This window comes from Cnephaeus nilssonii (assembly GCF_951640355.1).
Source record: "Cnephaeus nilssonii genome assembly, chromosome: 20".
Classification (NCBI taxonomy): Eukaryota; Metazoa; Chordata; class Mammalia; order Chiroptera; family Vespertilionidae; genus Cnephaeus; species Cnephaeus nilssonii.
Genome location: NC_137091.1, coordinates 44324913 through 44341848, shown reverse-complemented (window position 1 = coordinate 44341848; position 16936 = coordinate 44324913). Strand labels below are relative to the sequence as shown.

Genomic DNA, 16936 nt, shown 5'->3' with positions numbered 1-16936 from the left:
CCCCTTGTCGAAGTCGCTCGCCTTTTCTCGAAAGAAAGACTTGCCTCCTTTCTCGGAAGCTCAAATTCTTGACGACACATTTCCTGCCTCTTCGGCGAAAGCGGTACGGAGACTTTCAAAGCGAACTACAACTCCCTGTAGGCAGGGGTCAAATGACTTAACTTCCGCACCATCTTGGCCCCTTTGCCTCATGGGAGTTGTAGTTTTCCCATGTGTTGTTCTCTCCCAGAAGTGGCGGCAAGTTACAGATCAATAGCAATTGTCCAGGTCGCCTTATAAGTTTCTTATGTAAGTGAGGTGTGTAGAGCGAGACTGCGCTGCGACCTCTCTGCGGTCCCTTTAAGGAACAATCGCACCCCCTTCCAATTTAGAACCCCCTGAGCAGGGTAGCCTGGCTGCGGCAGAAGCCAGGGGTCATTGCTTTGTTGGAAGTTGAGCGCGAGGGAATTGGAGGAAGGGGATTCCGGTAGATCCTCCCTCGGAGCCCTCTTTATTCCCCTGCTTTATTTCGCGGAGACCCAGAGATTAGGTCCCCCAGGTCCCCCCAAAATTAGGTATGTTTAGAAATTGGTCAGAGAGGCAGAGCACTGAGGTGTGAATGTGAAAAGCCTCTGCAGGCGCGGGGGGAGGATAGATGGGTGCTGGTGGTCTGGTGTTTGGGGCCCAGATTTCTGAATCCCCATGCCTGGCTGTAGGAGAGAGGTATTTGGGGGGGAGAGAATTGGACTCCTGGGGCCCTGATAGTGCCAAAAACTGGAACAAGGCTTCTGTTTCCCTGGACAGGAGTAGGTGCTGGAATTCAGGCTTCCTGATTCCTGGGTAAAAAGTAGAGCTTAAGATCAGATGTTGGGGGGAACAGAGCCCATTGGGATGTGGGGGTCTGAGTCCTGACTTCTCCTTGTTTCTCCAGAATGTCTCAGGAGAATGACACGTGGAAAAAAGAGTGAGTAAGGCACCGGAGTGGGCAGGAGTGGACAAAGGGGTGCTGGGGGACAGAGTTTGATTATGCCCACACACGTTCAGCTCTGGCCTCATCACCGCCTTTGCAGGTTCAGCACCATCAGCCTTGTTGGGAGGGGCTGGGGGCCTGGACTTCTGAGCCCTACCTAAAGGGAGCAGCCTAGGATGAAGACGAATGGGTCCAAGAGGGGAGGGGCTTGGACTCCTGAGTTCTGAGACCCGTGGGCCCTGGGATCTCGGACTCGGGGATTCCAGACGACCAGTGCTGGGAGAAGGAGCTTTAGAACTGAGGGACAGGCTCAGATTCAACCCCTCCTGTGACCTCACAAGTACTCAGAATCCTGACTTGGGAGGGGCTCTCGGGCAACCAGGGTGCCTTGCTTTGCTGACTCTTGTCACAAGCTGCCTCTCTCTCAGGGTCCTGTGGGATGAGCTTGCTGCCATAAGGCTGCAGAAGCTGGAACAGCAGGTACTGTGCTAAGAACCCTCACCCCCCCCCCCCGGGCCCCCTTCATAGCTCCCCAGGAGCCCCATCCCCAGGGATAGCCCTGGGCTGGCTGGGCCCCCGTGGCTCTCTTGAGCTTCAGGTTCTGCAGTTGGGAAATGAGAAAATAGGAATTCAGGATCCTAGAGAAGTAGACCTTGGGGACGAGACTCCAAAACTTCTAAGGAACAAGGGCTCTGAGGGTGGAGGGGACCAGGTGCCAGGACCCCTGGTTCTGAGGAAGGAGGAGACGTGGGACTGAGGGCTTGGATTCCAAAAAATTCTCCCACGTATGCAGGCCGCCCCTCCCCCCAGGGCTCCCCTCCCCCGGGGCTCCCCTTCCCCAGGCCCATTTTCACCCGAGTCTTCCGCAGGACTCCTGGCCCCCACACACCCCTTTCCCGCTCCCGCAGCGGCGGCTATTTGAGAAGAAGCAGCGGCGGAAACGCCAAGACTTTCTCATGGTTCAGGCCAATCCTGACGCCTCCCTGCGGTCCTGCCGACCGCGACTGAGGTCGGAGCGCCTCGTGGGGAACGGCGGTGAGGAGAGGGTCCCACCCCCTCGCAGGCCAGGAGGGAGGGGTCTGTGGGAGCCCGGCGGAGCCCGGAAAAGCCCGAGTCACAGCCAGGGGGGACCCAGGGAGAGCGCGGGTGCAGCCCCTGCAAGGCCACTAGGGGGCGGGGCTTGGCGTGGGGCGGGGTCTGGGGAGGGCGGGGGCGGGTCCCGGTAGAGTTGGGGGGCGAGGCCTGGAAAAGCAGGACCAGGGCTGAAATTGGCAAAGCCCGGGGACCTGGGTAACTGAGAACCCGGCTGGGGTGGTTTACGCGAGGAGCCACAACCATTGAGGGGTCGGGCTGTCCTCGCCTGAGCCTTGGAAAGAAGGTGGGGTTCTGAATGGGTCTCGGCGGTTTGGGTGGTCATTCAAGCAGGGGCTGTGTCGGGGAGCCCAGTGAGGAGGCAGATCTTCGCAGTTTCGGGGCCTCTGCCCTGTCTCCCAGGCCTCCGGAACCCTTTCCTCCGGGAGAATGTGCCAGAAGCACATCTGCACGCGGGTACCCACAGCGCCCAGGGCATCATGAGCTGTGGTGGCGATGGCCGCCCCGAGCCCAGCCCCTTGGCATCCCCGACAGAAGCAGGTACTCGCAAGCCCTTGGACCGCCTATATTCTAGAACTCCGCTCCCGCTAGAACCCAGGCGTCTGGAACCTCAATCCTTGATCTCCAAATGAGCCTGGAGTGCAGACCCCTCCACCCTTCCCCGCCCCCCCCCAACCCCCCCGCCCAGGGGCCCTGAAATCCACGTCTTTTTAAAAAAATATATATTTTATTGATTTTTTACAGAGAGGAAGGGAGAGGGATAGAGAGCTAGAAACATCGATCAGCTGCCTCCTGCACACCTCCTACGGGGGATGTGCCCGCAACCAAGGTACATGCCCTTGACCGGAATCGAACCTGGGACCTTTCATTTCTCAGGTTGATGCTCTATCCACTGAGCCAAACCGGTTAGGGCTCAAGTCCAGGTCTTGAACCTTCTCCTTCTCCACCACCCAGTCCTCTGAGTCTCCAGCCCTCCCCTCCCCTAGGATCCCAGTCTCCAGGTGCCTTCTCTCTCCTGCCTACCAGACACGTCCTACCCGGAGCTGGAGGAGGTCTTCGTGGAGGATGTTCCCGCCTTCCGCCCTCCTTTCAGAGGGCCCCCAAGGATAAGACGCATGGGGGGTTGGATACCCCACCGACGATATGGTAATTTGGGGGACATCTTCAGGCCCTCTGCTCCAAGTGGCAAATCCTCCCCCCTTTGGTAACAGCCTTTTTGAGATATAGTTCACATACCATACAGTTCACTCATTTAAAGTTTACAATTCCAGGGTTTTTAGTATATTTACAGAGATGAACACCTATCGCCACAATCAATTTTCCTGCATTTTCACCACCCCCAGAGGAAACCTGTACCTCTTACCAGCCACCACCCCGCTTTCTCCCAGCCCTAGGCAACCACTAACCTGCTTTCTGGCTCCTCCGATTTGCCTATTCTCAACGTTTCAGATAAACAGAATATGATCTTTGGTGACAGGCTTCTCCAGTTCACATTAAAAAATATATATATTGTTATTGATTTCAGAGAGGAAGGGAGAGGAAGAGAGAGATAGAAATATCAATGAGGAGAGGGAATCATTGATCAGCTGCCTCCCGCACGCCCCCTACTGAGGACTGAGCTTGCAACCCGGCCATGTGCCCTTGACTGGAATCGAACCCTGGACCCTTGGGTCTGCAGGCTGACACTCTACATACTGAGCCAAACTGGCTAGGGCTATGTTCACATGTTTTTAAGGTTCATCTACGTTGTGGTATTATCAGTACTTCATTCCCTTTTATTCTTTAAAAAAGATAGATAGATAGATAGATAGATAGATAGATAGATAGATAGATAGATAGATTCAGAGAAGAAGGGAGAGGGAGATAGAAACACCAATGAGAGAGAATCCTTGCTTGGCTGCCTCCTGCACGCTCCCAGGTGTCCCGAGCTCAGTCTTCTTCCGGCTTCTTCCATCCCTTAGGGTCCAGTACAGAGGACGATAACGAATCCCAGGATGGTGGAGATGAATGGGAGTCGCCTAGAAAGGATGATGATGGGGGAAGTGGAGACTCGGGCTCCAACAGGGTGAGAGGTGGCGCAGCCCATCAAGATAGAGGCAGAGGAGGGTGGTGCTAAAATCCTGCAGCCCCATCAGAGGCCCCTTTTCCTGGTGGGTAGAACCTGTCCTGACTGAGCTCCCAGAGGCTCTGTGAGTGCCCCATGTACCATCTAGACTAGGATTTGAAGAGATGTGAGCACATCAACACCCAGCCCCCCCGAAAGGCTGTGAGCTTGGGGGAGGGTGACCCAGCGATAGGGAAGGGCCAGTTGGCACTCACTTTGGGATTGAGGAACGTGAGATACATAGTTTCAGTTGGGCTCGGGCCAGTGTGTTGAGTGGTCAGAGCACCGTGGGTTGCAAGTTTGATCCCCCGTCCCGCCAGGGTGCGTGCAGGAAGCAACCAGTAGATGTGTGTCTCTCGCATAGATGTTTCTCTTCTTCTCCCCCCTTCTCTCCCTCCCTCCCTTCTCTAAAAAGATCAACGGGAAAAATATATATCCTCCGGTGAGGATTAAGAACAACAAAATAGTTTCAGTTGGATAGATCCGGGCCGTATTAAGTTATCTAGATCGAATCTCAGCACCTGTTTTAGCTGAATGGGCCGAGCAAAGGAGTTCTCCCATCGGTAGATGCAGTGAGCAAGGCCGCAGAGGGAAGCCAGTGGGGCTTGGCTGGGTGGAATCCTCGACCAATCAGCAAGTGGCCGAGGAGTTTGACCAATAGGCAGAACACATGGTCGAGAGTGGGTGTAACCCTGAGCTGGGATGGCCAATCAGTGTTTTACTAGCGGGAGAGGGGGCGTGGCCTGGCCTGGGCTGCACCTAACTTGAATTCGGCCTGTGGGCCAGGGAGAAGACCTGGACGAAAAGAAAGAGGAATCGGAGACGACAGTGAGGACTTTCCCAGGGTTTGCTGACGACATGTCCGAGGCCCTGGAATGCGAGGGCGGCGTGGGCTTCAGCCATGCGGGGAGCTCGTCCCTCTCGTCTGTCCTCGTCCCATGCTCTCGGCTCGGCGAGGACCTGGAAGAATATGTGTTGCGGCCAGCGGCGCGCGGCTGCACGATGCAGTGTTGCATCAGCCGCGACAAGCGTGGCGTAGACAAGGGCTTGTTCCCTTTCTACTATCTCTACTTGGAGTCGATCAATGGCCACGGCCGGAAGGTGCTGTCTGGCTGCGGGGGCAAGCCCCCACCTCTCAGGGGCGTGGCTTTCGCGAATCCAGGCCTTGCTCGTCACCTGTCAACTCCAGCTCCAAAGGCTTCCCAGAACTGAGCTCCTTAGAGCCCTGGTGGCCAAGGCCCTGCCCCGCCCACAGCCAAGGCCCGCCCACGGTGGAGATGGGCCCGGCTTCCTCAAACTCAGGCCACGCCCTGTGGGGGGATCCAAAACCTCACCCTTGCACCCCCTCCACAACCCATCTTTGTAGGTCCAAGCCTGGCGGCTTCAGGAAGCCTTCTCTGCTATAAGCCCCCCCACCCCCCCCAATCCTGGGATAAGCCCCGCCCTTGGTGGATTTCCTAGCCAGAGTCAAGCCCCGCCCCTCTCAGCCTAGCCATGCCCCTCTTTGTGGCTGCCTCTCAAGGCACTCTCTCTCCCAGAAAGGGGCTTTTTTTCCTACTCAGAGCCAGATCCCCTCTTCCAAGATGAAACACCCACTAAAGACCTGTCGCCATGTTCAAAGTGAGGCTCTTTCCTATTGTCCAGAGTCAGGCCTGCCTGAAGGGGAGACACGAAGACGTGTGGCTCCCCTTCAGGACCCAGCTTGATGACTTCCTTCAGCGGGAACTGCAACTCCCAGCAAGCCTTGGGACGCTTATTGCCCCATTACCCTTTCCTCTGTCCCCCCACGGACATAACGTTTCCTTGTCTTTGGACCCCTAGCCCTAGCCCAGTACCCGAAATGGAATCTGATGGGCTGTTCTCACATCCACAGCACTTCCTGCTCGCTGGGCGCAAGAGGAAAATGAGCACAACCTCTAATTATGTCATTTCCCTGGACCCCACAGACCTGTCTCGGGATGGGAACAACTTTGTGGGCAAAGTCAGGTAAGGCAGAGCCCTGACATGTGTGAGAAACAGATGGCAGGTGATAGGGCACCTGGGGAAGAAGGGGAGAACTGAACCCCATTTCCCAACAGGCCATAGAGCGCCAAGGTCTACCGGCTCTAGGACCTTTTCTCTCAGGGACTGGTGGGCTCTGAAGTTCTTCAGGTTGTCACCCCGGGGTGGTTAGAAATGGAACTGAAGGTTTTGGAGCACGGGCTGGCATTTAAGACATTTGACTTCTTGAAAGGCAAGGGGCTGGGACTCCTACGTTCCTGAGTAGGCGTTCCCTCTAATAATAGCCAACAGGTATTAGAGGGAAGAGAGTTTCTAAAGGGCCGAGGCAGGAAATGAAAAATCATGGGTCACAGGGGTGGGGCTGTGGATACACGGAAATGAGTCTTCCGTAGAGGACTGATGGGAAGCATCGATAAGATGGCATGGGAAAGCAGTTAACGTTCAGCATAACGGTAACGATTCTTATTTTATTCTGGCCACGGCCTTCCTGGAACAGATCTAATGTCTTGGGCACCAAATTCACCATTTTCGACGGTGGGGTGAATCCTGAGAAAACGTATTTCATCCCAGACGCTGGTCGGATCAGGGAGGAGCTGGGCGTTGTGTGTTATGTAAGTATCCCGGAGACTAGAGAGCGGATGGAGCAGAATGGTGGGGAGGGAGAAAGAGCCAGGCCAACTAGAGCATGATACCCTAGGAGACCAACGTCTTGGGATTCCGAGGGCCCCGGAAAATGTCTGTGATCATTCCAGGAGTTGATGGCCAGAACAAGAGAATCAGAGTCCAGCCACAAAATGTGAGTTGGCTGAGGTTGAGAATCTCTGGGTCGATAGGGGCGGGAGGGCTAGGTTACAGGCCCTAGGCCCTAAGGGAGGAGGTCCATGGTTGCAGGTCACATGGTCAGCCCGGAGGATTTTGTCAGATTTATGTGTCGCAGGGAGGGGAGGCTAGGGGCTCAAAAAACTGTGTGTCCGGAGAGAAAAAAAAAGACTAGTTTGTGGTAGGTTAACCACGCCCCCTACTTTGCCCTCTAGGAACGGGACTGCCTTATGAGTCGGATCCAACGGGGGGCCAACCAGGGGCTGGTCCTCCTGCAAAACAAAGCCCCATCGTGGAGCTACGACACTGGCGCCTACGTGCTCAATTTTCATGGTCGAGTCACTCAGGCCTCGGTCAAGAACTTCCAGATTGTGTATCCGGATAACCGTGAGCTCCTAGGAACCGGGCTGGGGTGGGGGGCGGAGGGAACAGGGATACCAAGGGACAAGAACTACTACTCCCATCAACACTTAAGGTTTTCTCTCAGCAAGGCCCACGCCACGCTGTTGCAAAGCCTCTTGGGAACTGTAGTTTATACGGCACTCAAAGGGTTTCCGGGCAAAGTAAGGGCGCCGCACAGCCTCTTAGTTTTCTGAGCTCTTAGGGCCCCGGGCAGGGAAAGTGTGACTAGGTTTCTAACTTCCTCCTCAGCCGACTACTTGGTGCTTCAGTTCGGCCGCGTGGCCCCAGACATGTTCACCATGGACTTCTGCTTCCCGCTTTGCCCACTTCAGGCCTTTGCTATCTGCTTGTCCAGTTTCGATGGTAAACTGGCGTGTGAGTGAATCCAATAAAGTATAACCCTCTCCACAGCTCCTGTGCCTGCTCATTTGGAGAACGGCTCCAGCGTGCCTCCTTTTGCACCCCCTTACTAACAGACACTTATTAGACGTGTTCTGGATTCTAGGGAGTGGGCTGCTGAGCAGCACCTGCTCTGGTGGCACTCAGTGCATCATGGGAGACGGGTCTTTTAAACAACAAAATCAAACGGCTCCTCCGCTATGAAGGAGAAAAGCACATGGAGGCACAAGTCAGCCGGGTCACAGCAAGGGACCGCTAAAAAGTGTTTTCACACTACACCTGAAGAATCACAAGGAACTAGCTGATTCACCAGGGGGCAGGAATGGGAACATCAGAGAAGAGGCAGAGTTCATGCAAAGATCACAAGGTGGAAAGGAACTGGGTTGTTTGGGAAAATGAAAGGCTAGTGTGGTAGGAGCCTGGGGAACCAATGGAGGAGGGGGAGGGTATGAGGCTGGAGTGTGCTCTTTGTCTGAACTGCTGGACAGATCTCACCAGGTCAGAGGAATGTTCTAAGCTGGAGACATACACTTGGATGGGTAATGGAAGACATGCATGGGTGAGGGAGAATAATCACAATACCCGCTAACACACTTAATTGACAAGCATTATTTTATTATTTCTTAAAAATATCTTTGATTTCAGAGAGGAACGGAGAGGGAAACATCAATGATGAGAATCATTGATAGGCTGCCTCCTGCACGCCCTCCACTGGGGACCAAGCCTGCAACCTGGGCATGTGCCCTGATGGGGAATCGAACAGTGACCTCCTGGTTTATAGGTCGACACTCAACCACTGATCTGGCTGGGCAACAAGCATTACTTTAAACATGAACTCCTTCGGGGCCTTGGTAATCCCATAAGGTATATGAGGTTGTTAACCATGCTTCACAGATAAGGAAACTGAGGCAATGGACACAGGGCTTGTAAATGTTAAATTAGGGCAGTTGAAAGACCTTGAGGAATTCACCATGTAAAGGCCAGTAGGAGGATGTTTGTATATTCCAGGGAGATTCAGAAAACTGGAGCTTAACCCTTGGTTAGAGATCTGTGAGTCTAGCTCCCAGCCCCCTTTGGGGAGATAATTGTCCCAAGTCTAATAAAATTTAGGTGGAAGCCAAAGAAAAACTACAAAACTCACCAGCCTTTACCTCAAAAGAAGCCTCAGAAGGAGGAGAGGCAAATTTGAGGGATGATGGGAAATGTAGTTTATCCTCTATTAAGGCACTGCCTCTTTCCTATTCCCCTCAACTACTTCCAGGACGCAGGAGAGGTAGATACTGTCAGTTCAGATACACAAGGTGACATTGCTCAGTACAAACCAAAAGACTATTTCTTAAACCAACTGGTAAAAAAATAAATAGTGAATAACACAAACACCACAGGATCCTAGCCACGCCTCCCACTGAGGTCTAAGGCGGGAGACACCGACACATAAAGTGGGGAGGGAGAGGCCCCAGTATGGCTCAAAGGCGTGGCCCGGACAGAGGATGTGGGCAAGGTCTGGGTCGTGGCAGGTACGGCAGCCAGAGGAGAGGGAGGGTTCCCGAGACGTGCCCAGGCCCTGGCCCGAGCTGCAGGGGTGAGACAGGGGCCCAGTTTCTCCTGAGCCTGGGCAATTCGGCGGGCAAAGCGGCTTCGATCCCGGGCAAACTGCTCCCAGGGGCCCCTTCGGGCAGCCTGGGCTGGTCCAGCCCAGACAATCAGGAAATGGATGGAGACCTTCTCAGAGAAGTGCACCTGGAGACAGACGGGCACAGACATACAGACACAGGATACACACGGTCACAGGTGGGAGAGGGAAGAGAGAACCAGACAAAAATTACACAAAAAATGCTTGCTATCTGACTAGTCACCTGCCTGCCACCACATGCTCCATCTGACTCACTGAAAACGGAGCTCCATGTGACTCACTGAGGACGGAGGTGGTTCTCTGGCTGACAAGTCCCACAGCTGTTCCCAGGGGAGCCCAGCCTCTTGCAAAGGATTGCATTACAATGAGCACAGCCCTCTCCGGGGAGTTCACATGCAACCATCTGTAACACACAGAGGACCCGAGTCCCAGCTCCCTCCTCCCTAACACTCAAGAATCCCAGGTGCTCTCCCTCCCGGGCAGGCCCCTGCCTTTCAGCTCGTCCGGGGCTAACCCCCTGAACCTGTCTCAAAGACTTGCCTAGGCTCTCTCGTGTTTCTTCTATCCTAAGCCCTTGTTTTACTGTCCCCAGCTTAAAAAAATAAGGGAATCAGAGCCCTCAGCACCAACCTTTCTGGCCTTTTGGGGAGTCTCGGGGTCCGGATGCTGGGTGGGGGTTCCTGCAGACTTGAGCCGCCTTCGCAGTCGGAGGGGCAGCCGAGGAAGAGGCCAGGGGGGTGGTGGCTTCTCTCCTGGGAGATAGATGGCCACTCGGAAGGGCTCAGCTTCCTCAGCAGCCTCCACTCCCTCTGTCTCCTTTCCAGGTGGGTATGTCCAGTCCCTGAGGAGGGCACTCTGGGCCTGAAGGGAAGAACTTGGGCCCGAGCCAGCTGTTTCTGAATCATCTTTCTCATCCTCATTCTCCTCATCTTCCTCCTCTGTGTCCTCTCCTGGTTGGTACACCCAGGCCCTCAAGAAGGTACTTGTGGGGGGAATGGAAGAGGGACTCTCAGCTTCTCCCTCCTCCTCAGCTGCTCCTGAATCACTGTCTTCCTCTTCCTCCTCTGTGTCTTCTCCTGGTTGGTACACCCAGGACCTCAAGGTATTTGTGAGTGGCACGGAAGAGGGACTCTCAGCTTCTCCCTCCTCCTCAGCTGCTCCTGAATCACTGTCCTCATCTTCCTCTTCTGTGTCTTCTCCTGGTTGGTACACCCAGGCCCTCAAGAAGGTACTTGTGAGTGGGATGGAAGAGGGACTCTCGGCTTCTCCCTCTTCCTCTGCTTCTCCCGAATCACTGTCTTCCTCCTCTGTGTCCTCTCCTGGTTGGTACACCCAGGCCCTCAAGAAGGTACTTGTGGGGGGAATGGAAGAGGGACTCTCAGCTTCTCCCTCCTCCTCAGCTACTCCTGAATCACTGTCCTCATCTTCCTCCTCTGTGTCCTCTTCTGGCCAACACACCCAGGCCTTCGTGAAAGCACTTGTGGTGGGGATGGTAGGCAGACCCTCAGCTTCCCCTGAAGCACTGTCCTCCTCCTCCTCCTCCTCCTCTTTGGGTTGATGATGCCAGGTCCTGAGCAGGGGCCTGTGGCTTAGAACTGAGGAGTGTGGCTGTGGGTCAGCTTCTTTCTCAGCCTCTCCATCCTTCTCCTCAGATTCCTCTCCTGAATCACACTCCCAGGCGCTGGGGCGGGAGTCTGCAGATGAAGAGGCAATGGAGGTCTTCCCGGTTTCTTTCTTCTCTGTTCTTTCTGCCTCCTTAGCTCCAGCCTCTTCTTCCCCTGCAGCACACACCCAAGCACTGGGCTTGGATCCTGGAGATGAGGGGGAAGTAGATGTTCTGGGAACTTTATTTACAGCTTCTCCTTCCTCCTCCTCCTCCATCCCTGGACAACGCTCCCAGTGTGATGGAGGGGAAGAGAAGAACGTGATCACTTTATCTTCAGCAACTCCTCCTTCCTCAGTTTCCTCTTCCACAGGAGGGTCCTGCAGGGTTCTCAGAAGGCTGAGGAACCTGGGAGCAGGCTGGCCACTTATATAGTCACTTCCTTGCTCTTTAGGGATGCTGGTGGCTTCTTCCCGACCATATTCTTCATCATCATCATCATCTGAAAGTTCCCAGGCTTCAAGAAGGGAACTGTTGGCCTTTAGGTCAGGGCAGGCCCCCCAGGATAAGCCACCATCCTCCATAGCTCTTCCACTGTCTCCAGGCTCCCACTGAGGGTGCCCGCCCCATGGGGCATAGTGGGTGGCCAAAGCAGCCTTAGTCGCCTCCTCCAGGCAAGCTTCTCCCTGATCTGCACTCGTTACTGCTTCCTCCAGCCAGGGCTTTAGCGGTCCTGGGCCCCTCAGCCGGCTCCAGGCCCTGCTGAGAAGGCCCATCAGCGGGGACAGGAGGTAGAAGGGGTGGGCATCCCTCCAGGGGAGCGGCTGGGGCACCTGGCCTGGCGCCATCTGCCTGGGCTGGGGAAGGGGGAGGAAGAAGCCATTTAGAAACCAGCATCGGGGGATGACCTTGAGTCAGCAAGGAAACACTAACACAGATAGCAACATGAGAGTCCCTGCCAACATTCCTTTCCCATGAGCAGCCACTCCCATCTGTCCGAAGGTTCCTGCCTCTCTTTCCTTTCAATACCCAAGAGTCGGGGTCCCCATTCTCTCCTTCCTTAGACCCTAAAGTCCAAGCCCCCATTTTCCCTCAGACCCACAAGTCCCAGTCCCAAGTAGGGAGAACACAGGTCCTCTATTTGTTCCCCTTGGGATAAAGTCCTAGTCTTTGGTTCTCTCATCCTTCTGAGGATTGACAATTCAGGCCCCCAACACCCGCCTCCCTTGGAGACTCAAAAATTCCCACCCCGCCCTAGCCGGTTTGGCTCAGTGGATAGAGTGTCAGCCTGCGGACTGAAGGGTCCTGGTTTGATTCCGGTCAAGGGCACATGCCTGGATTTCGGGCTCAATCTCCAGGAGGGGGGCGTGCAGGAGGCGGTTGATCAATGATTCTCATCATTGATGTTTCTATCTCTCCCTCTCCCTTCCTCTCTGAAATCAATGAAAATATTTAAAGAAAAAATTCTGACCCCGACTCCCCCACCCCCCATCTGTAATACTCTTAACCATAAACATTTAAGAATAATAATAAAAGAAGGCCACTAGAGGCACAGAGGCACACACAGAGGGAAGATGGCCATGTGACCACGGAGGCAGAGCTTGGGGTGGTGCCCCAGGAGCCAAGGAATGCCAAGAATTGACAACAAACAACAGAAAATAAGAAGCAAGGAAGAATTATCTTGGGGCCTTCAGAGGGAGCGTGGCCCTGCTGCCATCTTTACTGCAGACTTCTAGCCTCCAGAACTGGGAGATAATTTGTTTTAAGCAAAATAAATTAAATAAATAATAAATAAATAAATAAATAAATAAATAAAAATAAATAAATTCCGGCCTCCTCAACCCCCTTGGTTCCTCACTGGGGACTCGAGTCTGGCTCCCAGACCCCTCCTCGGTCAGGCTCAGCACTCCACGCTCCCAATCCCTCTACTTACGTCGGAGCCCTGGAGCCGGTCCCCGCCCCGCCGCCCCCCAGACACAGGAATTCCGGCTCCCAGGCCTCTTCCTCCGGCCCCGGGAGCCCCGGCCCCGAACATTCCTGTCTCATTACCCAGAGGGCCAAGCTCCCTCCTCATTAACGACCAAAAGTCTGATCCCTCGCCCCCGGCCCACCGAGACCCTTGCGTTCCCGCCCCTCACTCACCGGCTGCGGGCTGCGCGTCACCTCGGGGGCAAAAGCGCCGGCTGGGGCTGCCACGAGCATTCGCGGTTCCGGACGGCTCGGGAGGCCAGCGCTTTCATCTCGCACTGCGACGTCGGGCTCGGTGCTCAAACTTCCTCCGGTCGCTGCAAGCGCGGTCGCGACAAACGGGCGCGGGGTCTCGAGGAGTGGCAGGGTCCCGCGGAGCGGCGCACGAAAACAACAACTGAGCTGGGAAGGGGTCCAAGTACCATGGCGTGCGCACCGCCCGCGAGGCTTTTATAGTCTTACGCGACCGGACGTGCTTACGTTTGAGAAGAGGCGGAGCTTCGAAACGGAAAGCAGAGAAACAGGAAGGGAAATAAGGTTGGAATTCTCGCGGAGATTCCGGGCTTTGTGACGTCACCGCGGCCTTTTAAGCGTGATCACGCCCCGGAACAAGCCAGCTGTCAATCAAATGCGTAATGGGCGGCTCTAGCCGTAAGGGAGCGCTCTGACTCCCCTGTTTAGGGCAAACGCCTTCTTACCCCAATCTAACCCGCAGGCCCCAGTCTAGGGTCCCCCACCTTCGCATCCGGTGGGCTTCCTCCCCGGTATGGGAGAGTATTATTGTTTTTATTTCACAGATGAAGAAACTGAGGCTTGGGAATGGAGTCGCCTGCCCAAGGTGGTCACAGCAGAGTGTAGATTCATGGCAAATGAAAACCAGAATGTAAGCATCCTGAAGGCAGATCCTTTATTTTGCTCACTGCTTTCTTCTCAGTGCCTGGCACATAGTAGGTACTCAGCCAATATTCAGTGGGTGGACACCCCTTCCCGGTTTTATGCACAAGACTCCATGCCTGGATTTCACCCGCATCAAAATCATCCAAGAGCTCTGATTACACAAACTGAAATCCTGGTTGGGTGGCATCGAATGAACCTGATAGTAGCGGGGGTCTCCTGCCAAAAGTTCCAGGCCTAGGGACACAGTCCCAATCCCCCAGCCCAATCCTCCTGGGAGGCGAGTAAGCCAGGACAAGCAGAATAGGGAAACTGAGGCACTTAAATAGCAGCCACCTAGTAAATCCCATCTTCCCTAAACCAAGGACACTTAAAAGAGTAAATGGCGCCCTGACCGGTTTGGCTCAGTGGATAGAGCGTTGGCCTTCGGACTCAAGGATTCCAGGTTCGATTCCGGTCAAGGGCATGTACCTTGGTTGCAGGCACATCCCCAGTAGGGGGTGTGCAGGAGGCAGCTGATCAATGTTTCTCTCTCATCGATGTTTCTAACTCTCTATCCCTCTCCCTTCCTCTCTGTAAAAAAATCAATAAAATATATTTTTAAAAAACTAAAAAGAAAAAAAAAGAGTAAATGGGACAGGCAGAAATCCAACCAGTGCCATTTGTCAACCACACCCAAGGACAGATGAGAGTAAGATAATAAGTCTCATTTTGGTTCATCAGCATAAAGCTGATGACTCTTCTATTGAAATCCTCCCCTAAGTCCTCCTCTAAACACCCAGCCTTTCAAACTCCTCGGAACAGAGGTCCTGATGCTGCCAGAGCCAACATGTGGTTGAAATGCCAGCTTGGAGAGCGGCATGTGTTTCTGACCGACCCTGTTTTCATCAGCATGGCCTGTGCACCAGGCAGTTCACTCAGTCTGTGGTGTAAACATTTCATTGGCTCATCTGTTCCAGTTAGAGTTTTTAACCCCACCTGCAAACTGAGTTTCCTTCCCTTTATCTTTCATGATACATAGCAAAACTTATGTTAAAGGTCAAGTACCACTTCCTGAGTTAAGGGGAATTACCACTAGCAGCAGGGTGAATTTGCTAGAGCTTACATGTGTCCTGTGTAGGCTTTCCAGTCTGAACAGTCACAGGAGGTGCCTTCTGGTTAAGAGGAATACACCGAATCTTCATGGACCGGTTTTTAGTATTGTTGCTGGGAACAGTGAACTGAGTGACACGAAGGAGGTTCCACAGAAGGGTCACCACAAGACCTAGGGGCTAAATTGCGTTTTGTGGAATGAAATGTTGATTTAAACAAAGACGCCTCTGACAGATGTTGGGGTGATGTCACGTTGTAGCAACTAGTGCCACTAGGGGCAGCGGGAAGGGCACAGGTATGTGTCTGGGGTCAGACCATACTTGGGTTCAGCGACCTTGGTTCTTGGGTTCTGGCTACGGAAGAATTCAGAGCCAAGAACTCAAACTATAACAGTTCTTTATAACATCATGGAGGTGGAAGAAGTAATTCGTAGAAGAAATAGGCTTAGGAAACAAGTTATAGAGGTAAAGGGAGGGCCCTCGGAGCTTAGAAGCAAGGAAGGGCCCTGACCGGTTTGGCTCAGTGGTTAGAGCGTCGGCCTGCGGACTGAAGGGTCCCAGGTTCGATTCCGGTCAAGGGCATGTACCTTGGTTGCAGGCACATCCCCAGTAGGGAGTGTGCAGGAGGCAGCCGATCGATGCTTCTCTCTCATAGATGTTTCTAACTCTCTATCCCTTTCCTCTCTGTAAAATTCAATAAAATATATTTAAAAAAAAAAAAGAAGAAGAAGGAGCAAGGAAGGTAAAGTTGACACCTGGGGTGGGGGGGTGGGGGAGGCAAAGGAGTGCTCCTGGGAGGGAGAGGCCTCGGGGTCCTCTGTCCTCAGGGTTTTAAAGGTGGAGATTTTAGGGGAGGTACCAGGGGAACACACACACACACACACACAAAAAAAAAACCCAAAAACAAATGTCCTAGCAAGTGCTTTCCTTCCCAGGAGCACCCCCTCGCCTCCCCCCCCCCATTTCTCCCCCCACAGGCCTGCATCTCCTAAACTCTAAGGGACCCCATGAGGTTTGCAACCAGAGCAGCAGTGGGCAGTGGCAGCTCATCCCGGGCAAACCCCCTGACCCTGTCCCCCAAACCCCCCTTTCTCTGACTTGTTAGTGAGCCAAAGCAGCCCAGCCCGGCTCACTTCCCCAGCCCCACCGTGTTTCCCTGTCCCCAGCTTCAATACACATCCTCTAAAGTTCACCTGGATTCCTGTTGTGAATTTTTTCCTGCGGGAAGTCAAAAACCCATGCACGACCACCGCCGGCCCTGGGCAGACCCTCTCAGGGCCAGGTCCCCTTCCCGGGAACACCCCTACCTGGCCCATCATTTTGCTCCTCAAAATATGCCCGGAACCATGTCTCCCTCCTGAGGGGGACGGTCCGTCTCAGCCTGGAGCAGAATTCTCACCGGGATCTGAGGTGGATATCTGACCCGTCACCTTGACCCTGCTTTAGCCAAAATCCAGGACTTCAAGACCACTCCCTCCTCCCAGGAGGACCTGGACCCACCCACAGAGCCACACTTCCTGGCCCAGGCTCCACTCACAACTCAGCAGTCCCGAGTCCTAGCGCACACCTTTCCAGACACCCAGGGCTCTGCAATAGCCACAGCCACTAGCCCTTCCTTCCCAGAGCCAAGCCATCTCCATTCTGGGCACCAGTATCTCAGGCTCCAGACCCCAACCAGCCCAGGGAGAGCCTGGCATTGAGGCTCAGCTCCGGGTCTCCAAACATTTAGGGCTACCAGCCTCAGCCCTTAGGGGACCCCGGCTCTCCAGGCCCCAGCCCAGCAGGGACCCAGGAGCCAGGGGGTGCCCAGCTCCTCCCCTCAGCTGTGGGGGCAGCTGAGCCAGGGGTCAGGCTGTGGTGTGGAGGCCAAGAGGGGCGGGGTCAGCGGGGACTGGGAGGGGAGACGGCAGCGTGGGCGGCCGGAGGGAGGGAGACCAGCAGAGGGAAAGAAACTGGGAGAGGGAAGAAGAGAAAGTGAAAA

General features: G+C 54.4%; 2 protein-coding genes across 2 annotated transcripts; one reads left to right on the top strand and one right to left on the bottom strand.

Annotated features, from left to right (window-relative positions):
* The first annotated feature begins 9 nt into the window (after window positions 1–9).
* On the top strand, window positions 10–8150 carry TULP2 (TUB like protein 2). The gene is made up of 13 exons (XM_079759816.1): window positions 10–103; window positions 911–943; window positions 1378–1429; window positions 1858–1984; window positions 2315–2581; window positions 3068–3187; window positions 4003–4106; window positions 4914–5246; window positions 6019–6131; window positions 6643–6757; window positions 6844–6942; window positions 7181–7352; window positions 7617–8150. The coding sequence occupies exons 2-13, from the start codon at window positions 912–914 to the stop codon at window positions 7748–7750; spliced, it is 1668 nt and encodes a 555-aa protein (XP_079615942.1). The 5' UTR covers window positions 10–103; window position 911; the 3' UTR covers window positions 7751–8150.
* A 202-nt stretch (window positions 8151–8352) lies between these two features.
* Window positions 8353–13395, bottom strand: PPP1R15A (protein phosphatase 1 regulatory subunit 15A). The gene is made up of 3 exons (XM_079800098.1): window positions 13145–13395; window positions 10030–11859; window positions 8353–9506 (listed from the first exon to the last, which is right to left on the bottom strand). The coding sequence occupies exons 1-3, from the start codon at window positions 13202–13204 to the stop codon at window positions 9156–9158; spliced, it is 2241 nt and encodes a 746-aa protein (XP_079656224.1). The 5' UTR covers window positions 13205–13395; the 3' UTR covers window positions 8353–9155.
* Between the last annotated feature and the right edge of the window lie 3541 nt (window positions 13396–16936).

Bases quoted from the DNA above. Each gene is read 5' to 3' on its own strand.
- TULP2 (XM_079759816.1), top strand. From the start codon at position 912: ATGTCTCAGGAGAATGACACGTGGAAAAAAGA. The intron at 6,132-6,642 runs GTAAGGCAGAGC...TTCCTGGAACAG, and splicing joins AACTTTGTGGGCAAAGTCAG to ATCTAATGTCTTGGGCACCA. The intron at 6,943-7,180 runs GTGAGTTGGCTG...TTTGCCCTCTAG, and splicing joins TCAGAGTCCAGCCACAAAAT to GAACGGGACTGCCTTATGAG.
- PPP1R15A (XM_079800098.1), bottom strand. From the start codon at position 13,204: ATGCTCGTGGCAGCCCCAGCCGGCGCTTTTGCCCCCGAGGTGACGCGC. The intron at 11,860-13,144 runs GTGAGTGAGGGG...CCCCTTCCCCAG, and splicing joins TGACGCGCAGCCCGCAGCCG to CCCAGGCAGATGGCGCCAGG. The intron at 9,507-10,029 runs GTTGGTGCTGAG...GTCTGTCTCCAG, and splicing joins CTCCCCAAAAGGCCAGAAAG to GTGCACTTCTCTGAGAAGGT.